Source organism: Populus alba, chromosome 14 (assembly GCF_005239225.2).
Source record: "Populus alba chromosome 14, ASM523922v2, whole genome shotgun sequence".
Taxonomy (NCBI): domain Eukaryota; kingdom Viridiplantae; phylum Streptophyta; class Magnoliopsida; order Malpighiales; family Salicaceae; genus Populus; species Populus alba.
The window spans coordinates 9,363,360-9,385,388 of NC_133297.1; the positions used below are offsets into that span (position 1 = coordinate 9,363,360).

The window sequence follows — 22,029 nt, forward strand, 5'->3', positions numbered from 1 at the left end:
AAGACAATTTTGGGAAAAATTTAAAAAAACATGGGGAAAGCTAAAGCTAAAACTAAATTCTCAACCAACTCAATATTGAAAAAATAAATTTGACAAAGATAATTTAAAAAAAAAACATGTGGGGGAAACACTGCAGATAAACAAAAACCATGTAAGGGAAACATTGTAGCAATCCATAGTGTTTTTTTTTTCCTTGAAAAAAGCTACAAAGCTAAGTTCTCAACCAGCTCAATATAAAAAAAAAACTGACAAAGACTATTTAAAAAAAAGTCAATTTTGGGTAAAAAAAAATGAAAAAAAAAACATGTAAAAAAAAAAGAAACAAAAGCGAGAAAAAAAACACGCGGGGAAAACTATAGTGTTTTAAATAAAAAACCAAAAAAACTAAAATTTCAACCAGCTCAATAGCAAAAAAAATAAAATCAACAAAAATAATTCTAAAATATATATATATGTAAAAAATAACAATTTTGGAAAAAGAGAAAAAGAAATAAAAAAAAACATGTGGGGAAAGCTAAAGCTATATTATCAGCCAGCTCAATATTGAAAAAATAAATTCCATAAAAATAATTTTTTAAAAAAATATGTGAGGAAACATTGCAGCAAAACAAAAACCATGTAGGGGAAACACTGTAGCAATCCATATTGTTTTTTTTTTTAAAAAAAAAAACTACAAAGCTAAATTCTCAACCAACTTAAAAAAAATAAATAAATCATAAAAAGAAAAAGAAAAACAATGTATGAGAACATTATAACAATCCACAATGTTTTAAAGAAAAAAGCTACATAGTTAAATTTTCAACCAGCTTAATATTTTAAATAATTAGTAAAGATAATTTTGAAAAAAATTAAAAAAAAAAGAAGTCAATTTTGGGTAAAAAATAAAGAAGAAAAAAAAATGTAAAAAAAATGAAAAAGAAACAAAAGTGGGAAAAAAAAGCCCCAGAAAAAAAAACGGAAAAAAAACTACAGAAAAAAAAAACAAAAGCAGAAAAAAAAAACAAAAAAAAAAAGGAAAAAAAAGCTGCTACAAAAGAGAAAAAAAATATTATAATATAATAATAATTATATATAATAATAATAATAATAATAATAATATTAAGTATAATTAAAAGGCGTGGGGAAGCTAAAGTGTTTTCCCCACGCCTTTTAGAGTTCTTTAATATATATATATATATATATATATATTATTCACGTGGATTTAATCAAAGTGACTAGGCATTTAAATAGCTAGAAATGAATCTAATAACCAATAACTCATTTCTTTCTTTATTTTTCCATTTTTAAACATCGTTATTAACATGCATGGTTGAGAACTAATTAGTGGTGAGAGTAAAGGTTTGATTTTACTATAAATAATAGTAAGATAAGAGAATGTTTGGTATAATCTCCATTTATGTTATTTTAAAATATTTTTAATTTGAAAAATTATTAAATAAATATTTTTTAGTATTTTTGAATAATTTTAATATACTAATTTTAAAATTTTATTAATTATTTATATATATTTTCAAATAAAAATCTATTTTAAAAAATATTCTCAGTGCAGGGAACAGATTAAATCAATGATCTCCCAAATTCCCGCCAATTAACGAAGATCGAGAACACTTGCCGGGAATATCATTAAGTTCCCGCCAGCAACATTCCAAGTTATCATTATTGTAGTAATATCTGGAAGTCTAATTTAAAAAACCATCTCCACTCCCCACCTTTTTCTTTCTTCATCTTCCCAATCCCTCTCATTTGTTTTGCTCGCTCTCTGTGTTCAGTCTCTACCTCTCTCGAAGCCGCGAAAAATAAAATAAAGATTGAAAAGATGGCACCGTCGCGTAAACAGAGCAACGGTAGATCACCAATAGTAAATCCACAGCGCCAAATAACTGCCTTCTTCTCCAAGACGACGACGACTCCTTCTCCCACGCTCTCTAAAAAACAAATCCCTAAATCCCATACTAAACCCAACCCTAACCCTAGCTCTCGAACCCAAAGCCCTAGTTCTAGCCCAACGACTCCTTCGCCAGTCCAATCTAAACCTAAAAAACCCCTATTAGTTATTGGACAAACTCCTTCACCGTCTCCTTCAACAGTTGGAGTGTATGGAAAAGAGGCGGTGGAGAGGAGGGTTAGGGTTTACTGGCCCCTGGATAAGAGCTGGTACGAGGGTCTTGTCAAATCTTACGATGATGAATCGAAGAAGCATTTGATACAATATGATGACCGTGAAGAGGAATTGTTGGATTTGAGCAATGAGAAGATTGAGTGGGTTGAGCCATGTGTTAAGAAATTTAAGAGGTTGCGCAGGGGTTCTTTGGGTTTTAGGAAGATTGTGCTTGAAGATGATGAGATGGAGAATGTCCAGGGCGATAATGGCGGTGCTGATTGTGGTAGCGGTGGTGACGACTCGAGTGATGAAGATTGGGGAAAGAATGCGGAGAAGGATGTTAGCGAGGAGGAGGACGTTGATTTGATGGATGAGGAAGAAGCGGATGATGGCAAGAAAGGAAAGAGAGGTGGGAAGGATTCGAGGAAAAGGAAAGCGAGTGGAGAAGGTGGAAAGTTGGATTCGGGAAAGAAGGGAAAGAGTGGTGAGGATGCAAGTACGAGAGGAGTCAAGGTTTCAGTTGTGGAGCCTGTAAAGAACAAGGAGAGTAAGTAATGTTTTTCCTTCTCTATTTGTTTGGGACAAGGGGGGTTGTTGGAAGAAATTTATGACACGGATTCATCACATTTTGTTTTGAAAAACCTAAAAACACGTACTGAAGTCAATAACAAAATGGGTATTGCTGGACAAGCTGGAAATACTGACTTGTTAGACATTACATGAGAGTTTCTTTATGATTCAAAGCGCTTCCTTTTATTTGTAGTTTCTATCTGGATATGTTTGTCTCTGCAATAGCATCTTCATTTATGCGATGATCACGATTACTGCCCAAGGATAATTATTTGGCTACAGTAAATGTTTGCTTCTAAAAAAATTTTGAACAAAAGGAGCTAGAACAAGGTTTTACAATCCTATATAAAGGAAAAATAACAATTAGGTCACGTATCACTGTTGTTGAATTTGTGCATGTTTTACTGCAGATGGGGTTTTTAGTGGCGTTGATAATGCCTTGATGACTGATGCATCAGAAAGATTTAGCACGCGTGAAGCTGAAAAGTTTCCATTTCTTGGACGGTAAGTTCTTATTGCAACAACGTGGTCCATATGCTCTAGTCTTCATTCATACCTATGATCGTACATCATTTTGAAGAATATGGAGAAAACATTCACTTCTTTCAGTGCATTGAGGTCACCTATAACCTGCGTTATTTTCATTTTTAACCCTTCTCACGCATGTGAATCTCATGTCTGAGGCCCACTAATGTACATCTTGATGCAGTGAGGTCAACCAATCAAAATAATTAAGTAAATAAATAAAGAACACAGTAAATAGTTGATGAAGCTCCAGCTGTTTGTTGTTTTGAATGAAGCATCACCCTTGATTGCTACTTGCCTTGATTCCGAAACAGAGAACGCAGGGATGCAAAGCGAAGGCGTCCTGGAGATGTAGATTATGATCCCAGGACTCTATACTTGCCCGCTGAGTTTGCAAAGAGTTTAACAGGTGGCCAGGTAGGGGCTTTCATACACTGATTGGTTTGAAACTATTTAAGGAGTTGTCTTCTTGAATTTTATTGTTTGTTATGTGCAGAGACAATGGTGGGAGTTTAAGTCAAAGCACATGGATAAGGTTTTGTTTTTCAAGGTATGTACATAAGTCAGATGGATTTCATACATTCATCAAATCTCTCTTTACTGGGTTCTGCCTAATAATAATTATATCATTTCTGCTGGTGCAGATGGGCAAATTTTATGAGCTCTTTGAAATGGATGCCCATGTAGGAGCTAAAGAACTAGATTTGCAATATATGAAGGTAGGATTCATTAAGTGCTAACGATCATGAATACTATCTTTTGGACTCTGCTGTCTTTGTTGACTCTTTCTCAATGCAATCATTTAATCAGAAGGCATCAAAATTGGCCTGAGGCATTTGTCTTCTATTCTTGGTTACATATTTTGGAATTTATTTGTTTCTTTGGATTTTGACTCAAGTTATTATATGTCCTTGGATGCTTAGGGAGAACAACCTCACTGTGGCTTTCCAGAGAAGAACTTCTCTTTGAACGTGGAGAAATTGGCTAGAAAGGTTGGCCTGTACTTGTTTTCTCCTTTTTCTATTTAGCCTCATTTGTTTCTCCAGTGAAATTTAACAAGCTGCCTTGAAAAGCAGGGTTATCGAGTTCTTGTTGTAGAGCAGACAGAAACACCTGAACAGTTAGAGCTTCGTTGGAAAGAGAAAGGTTCTAAAGACAAGGTCTGAATTTATTTCACGTCCCTGAAATGATTTCAATTTTTACTTGCAGTCATTTTAGGACCATGTTTAAATCAGATTCAGAAATCACTTGAAACTTAGGATAGATGTTAACACTAATTACTTGTTGGATTACTTGTCTTAATAATTTTTTTATGATGTTTTAGGCATTCTCTTCGTTAGTTTCTTTCATATCTAGTTTTGGCAATTATTTCCCATTTGTTTAGGTTGTAAAACGCGAAATATGTGCGGTGATTACAAAAGGAACACTAACTGAGGGGGAGTTTCTTTCTGCAAATCCTGATGCTTCTTATTTAATGGCACTGACTGAAAGTTGCCAGAGTTTGGCAAACCAAGGTCTTGAGCGGATTTTTGGTGTTTGTGTTGTTGATGTCACTACTAGCAGAATCATTCTTGGACAGGTTTGTTGATTTTTATCAGATTCTATTGTGTATTAGTTGATGAGATTGTTTTTTGAGGCTTTGTTGATCATTCCATTGAGTGTCATCTGTTTTGCTAATATCTTTTATTGTCAATTCCCTTTTCAAGTTTGGAGATGATGCTGAATGCAGTTCATTGTGCTGTCTATTATCTGAGCTGAGGCCAGTAGAAATTGTAAAACCTGCTAAAATGCTTAGCTCCGAAACTGAGAGAGTAATGGTGAGACATACTAGAAATCCTTTGGTCAGTGAGTTGGCTCCCCTCTCAGAATTCTGGGACGCGGAGAAAACTGTCCAGGAAGTCAAAACTATCTACAAGCGTGTTGGTGATCTTTCAGCTTCTGGACCCTTAAATAAAACAGATTTGGATACAACTAACCTTAATGTTGGAGAATATAGGCCAGGCTGCCTGCCCAGCATTTTGTCAGAACTTGTCAATAAAGGAGAAAATGGAAGCCTAGCTCTCTCAGCTCTTGGAGGCGCACTCTATTATCTAAAACAGGCATTTTTGGATGAGACATTGCTTAGATTTGCAAAATTTGAATCCCTTCCTTGCTCTGATTTCTGTGAGGTTGCTAAGAAACCATACATGATTCTGGATGCTGCTGCCATGGATAACCTTGAGATTTTTGAGAACAGCAGAAACGGAGACACTTCAGGGTAAGGGTGTTGTATGCTCTTAAATATGCCAATTTTTTTTTTCTCCTGATAATTGTTTGAGGTATTTTGTTATCTATGAAGGACGCTGTATGCACAATTGAATCATTGTGTGACGGCATTTGGAAAGAGGTTGCTGAAAACATGGCTAGCAAGACCATTATACCACTTGGAATCAATTAAAGATCGCCAGGATGCTGTAGCAGGTCTGCGGGTAAGTTTCCAGTAGGTATTCATTTTCTATCATGAGATGTTTTACTGGGTGAACTTTATATATATATATATATATATATATATATATATATAATTGGAATTCTAGACCTTGGTGAACAATTTCAAAGCCTCTAATGCTTGAACTAAAAGTTACAGTTTATGGATTGATGATTTATTTTTAGAAATGTGTCTATTAGCTATCATATGCCAGTTTTTCCAATTAAAAAATTAACGGGCTGTTTATTAATGTAAAACCTAAAACAGTATTACTGTTTAGATTCCCAGATAAATATGGGGCTACTATCATTGGCATGGTTCATTGCCTTTTCTCTTTCCATTTTCTTGTTCCAAGTTTTTCAAATAAAGGATTTCTTTAGGTCTTCGTTGTTTTTTGCAAAACTTCAAATCTCGGGCTTGCAGCTATGATGTTACAGGTTCAAGGCTTGAGAGCAGCCACTTCTAGCAAAATTGCAGAAAGGCAGGACTATTTCCAAATGGTCCCTTCAAAGTTTAAACTTTGATGGGACCATAAATATCGTTTTGTTTTCAAAGTCCAAGGAGTATAGAGTGCTTTTCTCCTTATGATTAAGTGCTCTTGTAATTTTTCAAGTTTAAGTCTTGCGCTGAATATTTTGATATCTTCAATTTTCTGCCTGATAGTTGCATTTCTTTTATATTTTTTGTTCCCTAACCAGCTAATTGCTGTTTGAGTTTGCATTCTGATATCATAGCTAACTTTCAGGGGGTAAATCAACCCATGATGCTTGAATTTCAAAAGGCGTTGTCCGGGCTTCCAGACATTGAGCGGCTGCTTGCACGCATATTTTCTACCAGGTAAGGATAAGAAGGAAGTAAGCATGCATCAGTGTATTTTTCTAGCATTATGCAAGTACTGAACTTCATGTAATTATGTTTCTTATGCATTATTTTTATTGAAAAACAGCGAAGCCAATGGAAGAAATGCAAATAAAGTAGTTTTATATGAGGATGCAGCAAAGAAGCAGCTTCAGGAGTTTATATCCGCTCTACGTGGCTGTGAATTAGTGGCCCAAGCATGTTCTTCACTTGCTGTCATTTTGGAAAATGTGGAGTCTGGACGGTTGCATCATTTATTAACACCTGGTACTTTTCAGTTTGTTGTTCTTTTAATGTTTCTATAAGATTGTAGTTTGGCATCTTATTTTGTTATGTAATTGTAGGCAAAGGTCTTCCTGACATCCTTCCAATTCTTAAACATTTTAAGAGTGCCTTTGATTGGGTAGAAGCCAACAATTCTGGACGTATAATACCTCATGACGGTGTCGATGTGGAGTATGACTCTGCTTGTGAAAAAGTTAAAGAGGTTGAATCTAGTTTGGCTAGACACCTGAAGGAACAACAGAAATTACTAGGGGACAAATCAGTAAGATCCTGTCCAGAAATATTAGTCTTCTCTTAATTTGTTTTAGTAAATAACATGTTCTCTCATTACATGACCTATTTTACAGATTACTTATGTCACAGTTGGAAAAGAGGCATACCTGTTAGAAGTTCCTGAACATCTGCGTGGTAGTATTCCTCAAGATTATGAGCTGCGTTCATCCAAAAAGGTAAGTGATGCATATTGAATGTTTGGTTTCTGACACTTCCTTGAAAAAATAGCAAGTGTTTGGCCAATTAATCAATGTGACAGGTGTAACATCATCTAATTTGTTGATTCTATTATTAAAAACATTTGAATAGTTATCACCATCTCTGTCATGTGGTGATGCAAATACAGTTGTGGTAGCATGCATCAACAAACATTGTGAACACATAAGCAAATGAATTGTGTTTCTTGCTTGTTTAGCTTCCTTAAGAATTGCTTGTCATTGTGCCATGGAATTGCAACAAAAGTAACCTAGAATTTAAGTCGTTTATACTGCTTTTGCCTAATTTTACCATGGTCATATGAAATATTTAAAGACAAGGCCGTGTAAACATGTTTTATACTATAAATAGATAGGGTCAGTATCAGCTAGCATGCCCATAAAACTGGCAGGTTCCAAATATGTGAGTAGGTGTCAAAGAGTGTGAATGAGAATGATGGTGTATGCATATATAATAACGAACTGATTTTACATTTATTTATTACCAGCTACAATCTATGTTAACTGGGTCCCTTTTTTGTCGGACAAGGAAACATTTTGGTTGGCATCTTAACTTTGGCTATAGCAAATAGCTTGCTGGTCTTAGGAAATTTGGTTTTCCTTGTCACTATCTTGTTTGAATTCTTTTTTTACATGCTGCCTGGGACATGCAGGGCTTCTACAGGTATTGGACTCCAAGTATTAAGAAGTTCTTAGGAGAACTCTCACAGGCTGAATCTGAAAAGGAGTCGGCATTGAAGAGCATTTTGCAGAGGTTAATTGTGTGTTTTTGCAAGTACCATGACAAGTGGAGACAATTAGTTTCTGCAACTGCAGGTTTGTGCACCAACTTTATTCATGTAGAATAGGATCTTGATTATGAATATGCACCTCTCTCTACACTAGAGCATTTCTGTAGAAAGCTAACAAGAACAAAATGTATTTCAAGTAGAATCCAAATTCTCTCTATCAAACAGGCAGGCGCTCCCACTCCTTTGTGGGACAGAACTATTGTCATGGTATGATTTCAATTCATTTTTCTCAACTGAAACTGGTCACTCATGATGCAGAACTGGATGTTTTGATCAGTCTAGCAATTGCTAGTGACTTTTATGAAGGACCTGCATGTTGTCCAACCATCATAGGTTCATCATTGTCAAGTGAAGTGCCATGCCTTTCAGCAAAAAAATTAGGACACCCTGTTCTCAGGAGTGATTCTTTGGGAAAGGGTGCATTTGTCCCAAATGACATTAGTATTGGGGGTTCTGGTTGTGCCAGCTTTATCCTTCTCACTGGTCCTAACATGGGTGGAAAATCTACTCTTCTTCGACAAGTTTGTTTGGCTGTGATTCTGGCCCAGGTAAATTATCTATCCTTCAGAATATATGTTTTGCCTGGTAACCATCCACATTTTCCATCTTTGATTTTTTTTTTTCTCACAGATTGGAGCTGATGTCCCTGCTGAAAGCTTTGAGTTGTCTCCTGTTGACCGCATCTTTGTCAGAATGGGTGCAAAAGATCATATTATGGCAGGCCAGAGTACATTTTTGACTGAGCTCTCAGAAACTGCATTGATGCTGGTGAGTTTTCTTGGTAATTTTGAAGCTTTTCATTTAAGATAAAGGGTCATGGTCCCTATGACTGTCCCAGTTTGTAGATGTGGCTGAAATGGTGATGTATAGGAGGATGTTTGTGATTGTGAGTAAAGTGCCAAAGTCTATGCACAGCTTTTCCAGTCAAATTAAATTTCTGTAATGCAGAAGTTACTAATTCTTTTGATGTCTAGGTTCCAAATCCTTGCAAACTGTAACAGGAGCACTAGTACAGTTCTAATTGGTTTCAGGCTTTCAGCATTTTCATGCCTAACCTTTTTATGTATGCTTGTACAGTCATCGGCAACCCGTAATTCATTGGTGGCGTTGGATGAACTTGGACGTGGCACATCAACTTCAGATGGACAAGCAATAGCGTAAGAATATATTCAAGATTTGATTTTTCAATGTCATGGATTGTCTCTCAGAACTTTGCATGTTTTTTAAGTTTCTGTTTGACAGTATACTGATAATTTAGTCAATCTTGTTTCTTTTCTATGCTTTGCAGCGAATCAGTTCTTGAACATTTTGTCCACAAGGTACAGTGTCGAGGAATGTTTTCAACTCACTATCACCGATTAGCTGTAGATTATCAAAAAGATTCTAAGGTATGCTTATATTTCTGGAATTTGTTGATGTTTGTTTCTACTTTTGCTCTGAAACTGAAGCCTTTTAAACTCAGACTAGGACAATTTGATTGATGTGCTAGTACTTCTCTGATGTGAAGCTCTAGGACAATTCACCTATTTTGAGATATTGTAAGCTATTTAATTCGCTGGACCTTTTCATAAATATTTTTAGTGAATTATTATTTTCTTGTGTCTACTACAGGTCTCACTGTACCATATGTCATGTCAAGTTGGAAATGGAGTTGGAGTGGAAGAGGTTACATTTCTTTATAGGTTGAGACCTGGTGCCTGCCCTAAGAGTTATGGTGTCAATGTTGCAAGACTGGCTGGTAATGCTTTTGCTACTTTACTGCCCTTTTTGTCTGGATTTTGGACAAGATTTACATGTAAGCAGAATAGATTGGGAGACTGAAACTGAATAATTAATGACTAATTTCCAATGAATAGAACAATCATGTGTGTTGATCCTTATCAGAAAATTTAAAAAGACACATGTTGAGTGCACCTTTTGCTATCAATAGATTAGAACTTTTATGTTCGTCACTGGACCCCTTTGAACTTTCTGCCATATGTTTGTCATTGTCGAGTGTAACTTTTGCTCACAGTATATTACAACTTTTATGTCCGTCACTGGACTGCATTGAACTCTCTGCCATGTCCCAATAAAAAGTTTGAAATCATTAACCAATTTCTTGACCACTGTTTCCGTTGAATCAGATAACGAACTCCAATCCTCTAATTATTTCAGGACTTCCAGACTCGATACTTCATAATGCTGCTGCCAAGTCTAGGGAATTTGAGGCTGTATATGGTCGACACAGAAAGGGATCTGAAGGGAAGTTGGCCATTCAAAATTGTGACAAGATGGTAGTATTAATCCGAAGTCTGATCAATGCCACGACATGCTTGAGTGGCCATAAGTCTGCTGGGATCGATATCAGCTCAGTGACCAAACTTCAGGATAAAGCTAGGATATTTTTGCAGTAAAATTGAAGTGACCGAATCTTCTGCTGTTGGACACTTCAGTTTTTCGCCATCTACCAGGCTAATTTTACACTAACCAAGATACTCTGGGAGCTTCTCTCCAAGTCATTGGAGCATCTGGTATTTCTGTTGGCCTGTCCTTTCAAATTTTGTGATTTGACTGTACAGGATATAACTTATAGCTATGATTGATAGATACTTGACAGAGCATGCGGTGTAAATTTAATTCAAAGTTGTGTCTCGGGTCAGATTGAATTTGTATCGGTCATTTTCTCTAAGAAGGCTAATTTTTTGTATAGTGGTTGTATCGGTGATGGAATATTGAAAGAATGTTGTTCTTGTCTCTTATCCAGAAAGGGATAGTGCTCCCACTGTGTATGGTTGTGATGTCTAGGAGGGGGGTTCAACGAACAAAGGCAGAGGTTGTTCATAATGTGACTTGCTTTCGAAGCGATGCATGTTTTGGTAAGGCTGGTGGCTCAACCCTACCGATTGGCGTTGCTATGGCATTTTTCAACTTTCTAGTTATTGGGTGGGGTTTTAGTAATGTGAAATTTCACATAACCCTGGATGTGACAGATTTCTAAAACCTGTTCGTGTAACTAATGCCCCTCAAAATGTGGAAGAATGTTGTCGACAATATGAGCATTGATGGAATGCTCGCATACAAAATAAAAAAATAAAAAAATCAGAAATTATTTTAGGATCATGCCTATACTAAATGATGGTGCGCATCTTCTTGATCCTCGCCCTCATCTCCATCAGAGTTTGAGGTGTAGTCTTCGTCATCCTCAGAATCCTGACACGCAAAGAATGAAGACACTCTTGTTAGCTTGCAAATACATCAATTGAACTGTGCTGCACTCTTTGCAGTGGCACTCTTGTGATCACCATGATCAGGTGTGCTCACCTGATATTGAGACCGGATGCTTTTATGAACTGCTCCAATTGTCCGAAAAACTATATACATTGGGAATATAATTCCACAAGCTCTTAAGATGAGCACCTGCAAAATATACCAAGAGGAGAATCAATAAAATGACACAGAAACTGATTCAATTTAGAAAGGACAAAGTTAGGTTGAACTGTGAGCACAGTAAGGAAATCAAATGCTTACAGTAACGAGTGTAAAAGGGTAATCTTCTGTTCCACCGGTGAGCGTGGCAAAAAGATGTCTCAAGAGCATAAGGACCGTAAACTGCAAAAAAGAATAAAAAAAAAGAGAGGCTACTTTGTAAAATATCCCCTGAACAACAATATGAATGAATTTTCAATTCCCTTCTCTAAGTTTTCAATAAAAGTATGAGGAAAAAATCCCTAAAAATCCTCCCCTCCCCTTCCCCTCGCTCTTGCTCCGCTGTAATGAATAAAAATACAAGAAAAACATGAGAAGGAGACATAGAGGGATGGAGGTAGAGAGTGTAGGTGGGACAGACTAGATGCTTTTATTATCTTTTGTATACTTTTCTTTTTCTTTTTTTAATAAAAAATAATACACTAAAAATAAATTATTTGAAACAAAACTAGAATAACAAATCTCCTCTCTGTTTTTTTTGTTTTTTTACCCGAGCAACGTCACCAACAACCACCGTCTAGACTCTAGATCAAATTTCATGCCAAACCAGTAATCAAACAGGAAAATTAATCCTCAAATCACAACCCCGTAAACATAATCATCATTCAAAACAAAAACCCAAAAGAAAAAAGCACAGAACAATCATTCTTACAAATTGTAATCATATTGCCTAGAAAAAACCACTGTAAGCATTTACCCAGAAAACACCAATGGATTTATCCATTTCCATTTCCAATTCGAATTCAAATTGGAAATGATAGCTAATTTTAATCATACTTACAAATTGTAATCATATTTCTCTAATCTTTGTTTTTGTTCTTGTGATAGGTAATTTATTTTCGAAGATAATTAATCTTGATTTAACTTAAAATATATACATTTTCATATATATACTTAGAAATAAATATTGAAATGAATACTTAGAATTTAATGAATAAAATATAAATATTTAAATTTTATTTATGTAACAAGTAAAATATGAACATAATAAAAATTCAATCCGTGAATACTAATTATTATTCCTAGATAAATAGCTGTTTTATTTTATTTTATTTTTTTATCATTATCATCATTGTAAAGTGACGATTTTTTTAGAAAGTTTTTCATCAATTTTCTAATCCAATAAATACTCAAATTGATATATATCTTAATTTAATAAATCATAAATAAGGGAAGAAAAATAGAAGATTTTAGTTGAAGGATATTTAATTTTTTTCGTCAAAATTCAGAGTGTTTTACAATTTAGCGAAAGAGGAACTGCCATCAATAAACTCCAGCTTCTTTACTTATTAATGAATTTACTTGATTTATTTTTTTCAAATAAATAGAGTCGTGTATTTCTTGTGGGACGGCACGATAGGGAAAACTAGTCTACGTTTTTCCTCACATGACCTAACCGTGGGGTTCTAGCCCGCATGATGGTTCAGACAACTGTTCTTCACCTTCAATTTGACTTCCTCCTGGGTAGTTTCAATGCTACGCAATCCCACCGAATTTTTAAATGCTAGAAAAGTTCCCGTCCAAGTTACTCGGTCAACCAAAGCACACAATATAATAGTAGTTCCCCATCAATACACCAAGTCAATAGCTAAGCTACCATTCTCTTTTCTTTTTCTCTTTTTTTTTTTTTTAATCACAATCCTCTTAAACTAAGTGTTAAGATTATGGATTACGTTCAAGCATCGTATGATGAACAGGAACTTACCGTTAGAGCCAAAAACCGGCAGCAAGAGGCGCTTCTGTCCGCTGCAGATGAGCAATGTGAGGACTCCTCAGTACCAGCGGTGGCTCTTTCAGCTATGCCTCCTGATTCTTGGTTTTCCGGATCATGTTCTCTTCTCGGGATTTCCAAACTATCTCTGCCATGACCATTCATGATTTCAGTACATTACAGTTTTGGTATAATCGTAATCATAATAGCAAGATAATCTATTTATATGTAAGGAAAAAAAACCCCAAGAGACTGAAAAGACTTGAAAATGACAGAGAGTAGACGACGTTCATGGACCAAGCAAGTAGCAAACAATTGTTCAGCGTCAGCTGTGACATTTTCGGTATTGTATAAAGCAGCTTTCAATTCGATTAGTATATTTTATATTTTACTTATTCGAGGAAGTTTGCAATTCAAGGGAAGGGAACGCCAATATTCTAAAACGCGCATAAACAGGTGGAGGATAATGCCACGCGTTTCTCTTCTTATCTATAATTTTTTGAAGGGAATAAGAATGTACCTAATCGTCATTGGCTCGATCATCTCACACTTTCTTGAAGGTGCCGAGTATCCTGGTTCATAATTCTGCAAGATAAATAAATCAAATTTCACTCTAATTACTCACCTGACATCCCTGGATTTAAAAGAAGACTAAACCGATGTAGGATCAAATTATGAATTTCCTCGCAAAACAATCTTCTGAAAGTTTTTTAATACAGAAATTTAAGTTCCGTGTTGCTGGGGAGAAACAAAAGTACAGTGGATATCAATAGAACAGGTCAGTGTCCATCAAGAAAAGATCGCAGGCTCCAAAATTCAAAACTGAAAACGGGTGAAATTAAACACAAATTCGAAGTAAAACAGGAACAAATATTTGATTCATAGAACCAAAAGTATCTGCCAGCAGAGAAGGGGGGGGGGGAGAAAAGGATAAATCAGGAAACGGAAACAAGGAAGCAGAGAACCCAGAAAAGAAAATCAAGATTTTAATATATAACTTGTAAGAGTCTCAAACCTGGAGACATATTTCACACGTTGTGTTTCCCTTCTCGTTACACCATCTCTGTATGCAATCTCTGTGTGCAAACTGAAACAGATACCAATTTGTTTTTTTTAAGAAAAAATCATAAACAGAAGATGAAAATCAAAACTAGATGGTAGCTGGCAGAAGAGCATGAGGTTTCATGATTCTGTTAGTTTACCTTGACAGTTCCAGAGCAAGCACAAGGAGCTTCCAAGCTCTTACAGCTTTCAAATTCTGCTTCATGGCAAATCCTACAGTGTGGTATTGCACAACTTGTCTGCAAATCATCCACGAGCAATACAATATCTCCCATTTTTGTGTAATTTTCCCTTCCTTTCTATCTAGTCTTCAAAAATACTTCTCTCCGGTCTCCTCTCTGTTTTTCGAAACGAACTTTTCCTCCCTGTCTTATTGGACTCACTCGGCTTTAAAAAGAAAAGGAGGTGGCTTCAAATCCCAAAACTACCCTTATTAAAATAGATAACTTGAAACACAACCGTAACTCCATTCCCTTTTGTTTCACTCTTCTTGCGTATCAATAACTTACTCCTAGTTTTTTATTCTGAAAAAAAACTTTATTTCAGAAGAAAATACTAAAATATTGTTTAAGAATGGAAAATATTAAAGAATTTCTCGAAAAAACAAAAGAAAATACCTAGCGAGTAAGAATGAGAACCTGCAAGTGTTCGTTCCTTGAAAAAAACAAAAAGAATGAATGATTAATTTAAAAAAAAGTGTGTCTTTATCATATATCCATTCACGTTCGTTTATTTTAATACTCCTAATAGAAGTTGACAGCAATTGGGAATATTCACCCAGTTTTTTTTTATTTTCGTTAAATCCAATTTTAAAAAAAATTAAGATTAGAAGAACAAAAACCATTTGATATATGATGATAGTTTCTGTTTTTTTATCCAATTATAAAGAAAAACAATTTAATTTAATTACATTTCAAATTTTAATTTTATAAAATTTAAAATATTATATTTTTTATTCATTTTACATGTAAAATTACATCTCACGACAATTTAGCTACATATATCTTTTAAATCCATTTTCTTCAACCGCAATCTTTCACAGCATCAAACACCCACCACGGCAAGAGACGCGGTTGAGTAGAGCTGAAACGCGAAGCTTCGTTTCTTGACTTGCAGAGGGATATGTGAAACCTCTGTTTCTTTGTCAGACAGCCTGCGAATTGTAATATACATACAGAAAAGTAGCAAGATACCTTTCCTTGGGTTCTAGAGCATGTAATTTGGGACCATGCAATTTTATTCTGTCCGTGAAATTCGTTGCTTATCTGTCTGTGTCTGTAGGTTTCTTTCCTTCGAGCTAAACAAAACATTTTGTGTTTCCATTAGTTAAATAATGGTGATTGGATTGCAAAATCAAGGATAGAATAATTTTTTATATATAATATATTGGATGTTAATTATCTATTTAAAAACAAAGGAAGTGGACATTAGCTTTTAGATTGAGCCGGATGTTTTGATTCCTTTTTTTATTATTATTAATATAGATATCTAGACCAGTTTATGTGTACCTCGATTAATCTCACGAGTCTTGAAGTTAATGATTATATAAACCTCCAATAATTATTATATTAATAATCACAAGACTCAAATTTAAAATCATAGAAAAAAAAGATGCCTCGATTCTATTGTTTGATATATTCTTAAGGAAGATTTTAATAATAATAAATGAGGTTGTTATGATTAATATTGATCGGTGCATTAGAACAAGTCTAGCTCTTTTATGCTGGATTGATATTTTAATTATGTGTATGGTATATCATGCTAAATTAATTGAAAACTAATGATTTAATTAAACTATATGAGTCTTGTAAAAATAAACAAGAAGATTACAAAACTATCCATGGAAACTTGATATTGAATGAAAAAACTTTTGACCACATGTTACAGATGAAATAAAAAAAAAATGTAATTTTATAGAATCTATTTAATGTTATAGTAAAAGTTATTTTTTAAATTGTTTTTTATTTAAAAATATATTAAAATAATATTTTTTTATTCTTTAAAATTTAATTTTAATATCAACACATTAAAATTATCTAAAAACACTTAAAAAATAAAATTATATGTTTATTGTTTTTTTATTTCAAAAGCATTTTTTTTTTAATAATTTTTTCTTTAAAAACGTTTCTAAACGCAGATCAACGGGCTCGTGGTTTTATTCCACTTGAATGGTTCAAAAGTAGAAGGTTTTTTTTTACTGTGCATAAAAAAATAAATCTTGTTACGGTATGCCTTCAGACTATTAAAATGATTGTGAAAAGACGGAGGGGCAGTCCCGTAATCTACTTATTCCACGAGAGACAATCAGAAATAATAGTACTGATGAATAAAAACAGAAAAAAGACCGATTAGAAGACACACGATTTCTCTTTAGTAGGTTTGAATGTAAAGCCTTCGATCTGCTATTAACTAACGGCTCTCTGGCTACCTGAAATTTAAAAATACTGGCCCCCACCTCATCCCACCTTTAAAATTTAGAAAACAAAAATTACGTAATTCCAAACGCGCTTTACGAGAAAACACCAAAATTTATAGCTGTGATTCACTGGGCCCTCACTCCGCTCCCCATGAAAATATTCGATCTCCTATCCTATCTACCTGGGAAATTAGGAATAGTGGGTGGCATCTTTTATTTTAAGTTCTTCGTCTTTATTAATAATTTTTGCCATTCTGGAATATAATTATTGGTAAGTATTGTTTAAAATATTTTTTATTTGAAAATAATTTAAAAACACTAATTTTTTTTATTTTAAAGCATGAAAAAAATTTAAATTCTTACAAAAGAAGTTTCGGACAGCAAAAACAAATATAGGGTACGGGGATGCTGACATTTGTGCTTATCCCCTCATCGATCTTATCTCTTTCTCTTTCTCGCTTACAATTTGGACGTTTCTAATTATGAGGATCTCTAATTGGCTAAGAAGAGACTTTGCAAGATTTTTCAAAATGTTTAAGCAAATGTAGCAAGTCGGCAAGTTGTGCCTTGTGGGGACACGTGGGCAAAGAACATTACTTGCTCGCCATATTACGTTGATCTTGCACCTCCATCCGTGTAGGAAGGGGATGCCGTCCACGTCTTGTATAATGAGTTAAGATAGGGTTCGTCGCGTATATTTTTATAGGCTATGCTAATTATCTCCATTCAATCCTTCTCTGATTCTTGCTCTTGACAAATTTACATTTTGTGTTCGTTGAACCAATGATTTTTCTTCCCAGGAGGGTAATCGGTGTTTAAATTCGATTGGCCATTTGTTAGGGTTCTCATTTATGGGTTTTAGGCGGACCTAACTCTAAGTAGGAGACTTAACTTGACAAATACCCAATCAGGACTTAGGAGGTCAGTTTGGCTAGGTGACGGGCAAAGTGCAAAAGGCCATCGAGTAAATTTGTCAAGATCAATCACGACAGGACCTAAATTGTGTAGTTATAGAGGATTACTGAACAATTCATAATGTGATTAGGAGAGGATGGCTGTTGAAGCAATCTTTGCCTTGAAGCTCTTGCATGGGACAATGGTGGTCTCGAAATGAGTTGGGTTTAGATTACTTGCACAAGGACTCAGCCCATATTACAGCAAATATTCACCAACTGGGCCGAGCTACCTGCCAGGCCTAGTGAGAGGGTGAACTGGGTCTTGTCTGCCTCATAAGGCCCACGAAACCTAGGCCTTGGTTTTATACTCTAGCTTAGCTACAGAAGCTACGGCGAAAAGTTTCACCCAGGCGACTTTTCTTTTTAACCTCGAACCAAAGGGCACTAATTTAATGAGAGATTTTGGTGAATTGAAGTTTCTTTTAAGCTACATGAGTGTTCTGTTCATGAAAGGTTGAGGTTTACTGGAAACCATGCATTCTGATCATTTCAACATGAATTAAAATGAATTTCAAAGTTTAAAAAATCATTCTCTTCTATCAGTTGAATGTACTGGAAATCCATTTTTATAGCTTATGGACTTGTTGATTGTTTTTCTGGACAGAATCATTCATGATATAAAATTGAATTCTAAATATTTAATTTGATTATTTGCGGTTAGATTTGATGTCTGGTGAGACTTGCTGGTGGCTTGAATTTTGAAGTCCTCATATCCCAATCCAATTTGCAACATGATAATCTACTCTTTTTTGTTTTTTTCCCCCAACAGTAGATCTTTTCTTTGATAAGACTGAATTCAAAACCATGAAAAATTCAAAACCCAATTGCGAATCATAAAGAGACCGTCTGATATCCGTTTCATTTCAAAGACGAAAACCCCAACCAAAATTCAAAACCCAACAGCTAAAAATCTTCGAAACCAAAAAAAATGGTTTTAAATTTTCCATTCACTTAAAGACGAAAACCCCGAGCATACCAAACCTCACCGGAATAATTGAAGAAACAATTTGAAATGCCCTAACCCCCCAACTGGCCAACCAGCACCGTGCAGCCTGTGCGTCGCATTAAAAGCATATTAATCTGGGAAGATAAACTCTAACGAATGAAAAGATAGAGGTTGCTGATTGGCTATTGAAGCAACCCCACAGGATGCCAGGTGGTCTCCAACTTGCTCAAGCAATAGCTACAGATTTGGACAGAAAGCAAGACCTGGGCAAAGGAATCTTTCGTGGGGTTTGGGATTTTGCTGGAATACTAGTTTGATGGAACTTCATGAAAGCCTTTTTGGATCATTGGTGAACTCATCGATCAACCCAAGCAAGCCTTTCTACGTAATGCTGATAAATATCTTCGTGGTTTGTGGATAGCTTTTGATTGCAACGCTTTTGGTGTTCTGGGGCTCCCTCCATGTTCGGCTGTTAGATTTTTTTAGGTCTGTGATTACAAGTCATAATCAATTATTGTCCTCGATTTATTATGAAAAACAAAAATATAAAAAGTGCATTTGGTATGGGGATCGGCTGTGACGAGAACCATGGAAGGTGCCAAGCATAGGTCGATCGCCGAGATTGGCAAACCTTATTTCTCACAGTCGTCAAATGCCAGTTTTACCGGACCGGTTTATATGTTAATTTTTTTTAATACAATCTCAGATACGTATTTTTTATTGATCATTAGAAATCAATAAATTTTAATTGATAATGTTAAAAAGAAAATTTAAAAATACACAAAGATCATAAAATAAGCAGAACTCATAAATCTCACATTAAAATACAATTTAATGAATCACAATTAAAATTTTTTTTTCCTTGTAGTCTAAAGTGTCACTTTTCATTCTTTCTATATAAATATCATGCAAAGTAATTAACTCAAAAGTCAAAGTGATATTGCCGTTTCCTCTTTAATATCAATACTTTATTCGGAAGCAGTCCCTTTTCATTTCGAAAGCCTCATTCAATTATCTATACAGAGGCAGAATCCAGTAAGCTCAAAACCAGCGCAGCAAAACCATTACCGCCTATAAATAGAACTACCGATGAGGCCTTTTTCGTTATCAACATTCTGAGGCCAGCATTTTCCTTAGAGCTGTGTATGAAAATCAATTACGAGTGAGAAAAGAAAACAGACCATCAAGCTTAATTACTAGAATCATGGAAGGAATGAGTGTGGAGAACAAGCACAAGATAGTGGTGGCAGTGGATGAGAGTGAGGAGAGCATGCATGCTCTTTCATGGTGTCTCAGCAACCTTATTTCTCACAACTCCACCGCCACGTTAGTCCTCCTCTATGTTAAGCCCCCGCCAGCCATGTACCCTTCCTTTGACGTTGCAGGTTTCTAATAATTTCTTGCTCTTTTTTAGAGCTTTACTTCCTTGTTTAACTAGAATCTATAGTAATCTCTGAAGAAAAATATTTGATTGTAGTGCACATGTTCTCGACTGATGTGATTACTGCTGTGGAAAAATACGGAACCGACTTGGTGAACTCAGTTATGCAACGAGCAGAAGCCGTCTACAGGAACTTCAACAAAGTAGTAAAACTCTCTCCTTTCGCGCGTTTGATCTGTTTTCTAGCTTTCTCCCCTTTATGTCTGCTTATATAACGACGGAAGCTCTGCGCAGGTAAACGTGGAGAGAGTTATTGGGAGTGGAGAGGCAAAGGACGTGATCTGTAATACAGTAGAGAAACTTAAACCTGACACTTTGGTCATGGGAAGCCACGGCTATGGTTTCTTGAGAAAGTAATGAGTGACTTTCACTGGCTTATTAAATTGTTTTAACTAAATCACAAAGATAATTCATCTGCTATGGACACAAGGATCTTATTCTCCAATTCATTGTTACAGGGCTCTCCTCGGAAGTGTGAGTGAACATTGTGCCAAGCGTGTCAAGTGTCCGGTTGTCATCGTGAAGCATCCTCATGACAAATGAATACGTTTCCCGTCCAACTCTTTCCTAAAGCATATATGATGAAGGATTCTAGCTTTCTTCCGGCAACCCTCTAAAAGTACATGTTACCACTGAGAAGGGAAGAAGGCTTGTAGAAATGATAAACCTACATTACATGTCACCCTTGTGTTCGCTTGCATCATTTCATGTAATCGCCATGTGTTCGCTTGCATAGTCACGAGTTTGAAATATATTGGACCGGTCTTATGAGGTCCCTTTTACAACTGATTTTTAATGATATTTTCTTTCTATATGGCTAACCTAATCTTATGTGTCATGTCAAATATTTTATGAGTTAAGTAGACTTTATAATATTTCTTTAATTTATTTTTTATTTTTATTGTTTTATTTTTTATCATGTTATCAAATTAGTTAAGGTTTATCTTAATTATCAAAATTTCACTGACTTTTTTTAAAATATAATTATCTTTTGAATTTTTTTTTTGTTAAAAAAAAGCTTGGTCAAACGTGCAACATTACGCAGGCCACCAATCTAGTTTTATATATTTATTTTATTAGAATAATTCTTCTACCTACCTACTTAAAACCAATGGTAAGTGGTTTTGTATTTTATAGACTTTAATTTTTACAATGTATATATTGAAATATTTTGTTACTTTCTTATTTAAGTTATAGTATATACTATTTATAGGCCCACACTAAGTTGCGCGTTAAATAATTTTTTTTTTTAAATGTAACAAAAAATGTTCATGTTTGAGATAATTATTTGATATTATTATTAAACCTAACCTAACACGTCAACCTTGAAACCTCTTGACCTAATTTGTTACGTTGTCTAGATTTAAGATTAAATCATATGAGAGTTTTTTTACGGGACCCAATCAATTTGACATATTTAAGTTATAACAAGATCGAATGGGGAAAAAAAAAAAAAAAAAACCCTTTTAACTTAACTTATTGTCTAGTCCACAAATTCTCATCTAGATGTTGTTGGTTTATCTAGTGGAAATGCGTACAATAATGTGTTTTGAGCTGAAGAAGTAAATTTCAAATATAGAAAGTGTGTTTCAATTTGATTTTAAATTTTTAGACTAATTATGTGTTCTGAGTTTGGTAATGGGATTATGGAGATAAGGAAAAAATTAAGAAAAAATAACAAGATTGAATGGAAAAAAAGAAATAAAAAAAAAACCTTTTAACTTAACTCATTGTCTAGCCCACAAATTCCCGTCTAGATGTTGTTGGTTTCTCTAGTGGAAATGAGTACAATAATGTGTTTTGAGCCTTGAATAATATTGAAGAAGTAGATTTCAAATATAGAAATTGTGTTTCAATTTGATTTTAAATTTTTAGATTAATTATGTGTTCTGAGTTTGGCAATGGGATTATGGAGATTCTTAGAATGTATTTTTTTGTGTTTTTAGA

General features: G+C 34.8%; 3 protein-coding genes across 4 annotated transcripts; 2 read left to right on the plus strand and 1 right to left on the minus strand.

Moving 5' to 3' along the window:
* Nucleotides 1-1,597: 1,597 nt before the first annotated feature.
* LOC118041050 (DNA mismatch repair protein MSH6) lies at nt 1,598-10,821 on the plus strand. The gene is made up of 21 exons (XM_035048149.2): nt 1,598-2,648; nt 3,082-3,175; nt 3,511-3,613; nt 3,693-3,746; nt 3,841-3,915; nt 4,120-4,188; nt 4,273-4,356; nt 4,581-4,775; nt 4,903-5,453; nt 5,535-5,664; nt 6,406-6,497; nt 6,607-6,785; nt 6,863-7,065; nt 7,151-7,252; nt 7,945-8,107; nt 8,341-8,630; nt 8,713-8,850; nt 9,160-9,239; nt 9,371-9,470; nt 9,694-9,820; nt 10,240-10,821. Exons 1-21 carry the CDS (start codon nt 1,817-1,819, stop codon nt 10,476-10,478), a joined length of 3,900 nt encoding a protein of 1,299 aa, XP_034904040.1. The 5' UTR covers nt 1,598-1,816; the 3' UTR covers nt 10,479-10,821.
* A 234-nt stretch (nt 10,822-11,055) lies between these two features.
* On the minus strand, nt 11,056-14,699 carry LOC118041054 (uncharacterized). The gene is made up of 7 exons (XM_035048154.2): nt 14,464-14,699; nt 14,277-14,348; nt 13,782-13,846; nt 13,256-13,409; nt 11,593-11,673; nt 11,386-11,481; nt 11,056-11,274 (listed from the first exon to the last, which is right to left on the minus strand). The coding sequence occupies exons 1-7, from the start codon at nt 14,596-14,598 to the stop codon at nt 11,188-11,190; spliced, it is 690 nt and encodes a 229-aa protein (XP_034904045.1). The 5' UTR covers nt 14,599-14,699; the 3' UTR covers nt 11,056-11,187.
* Nucleotides 14,700-19,631: 4,932 nt separating this feature from the next.
* LOC118041048 (universal stress protein A-like protein) lies at nt 19,632-20,903 on the plus strand. 2 transcript variants are annotated; one of them, XM_035048147.1, is made up of 4 exons: nt 19,632-20,026; nt 20,119-20,228; nt 20,317-20,435; nt 20,541-20,903. In XM_035048147.1, the coding sequence occupies exons 1-4, from the start codon at nt 19,846-19,848 to the stop codon at nt 20,623-20,625; spliced, it is 495 nt and encodes a 164-aa protein (XP_034904038.1). In that variant the 5' UTR covers nt 19,632-19,845; the 3' UTR covers nt 20,626-20,903. The 2 variants fall into 2 exon arrangements, with proteins under 2 accessions (XP_034904038.1, XP_034904039.1); XM_035048148.2 differs by having other exon boundaries at nt 19,635-20,026; nt 20,119-20,225.
* Nucleotides 20,904-22,029: the final 1,126 nt, after the last annotated feature.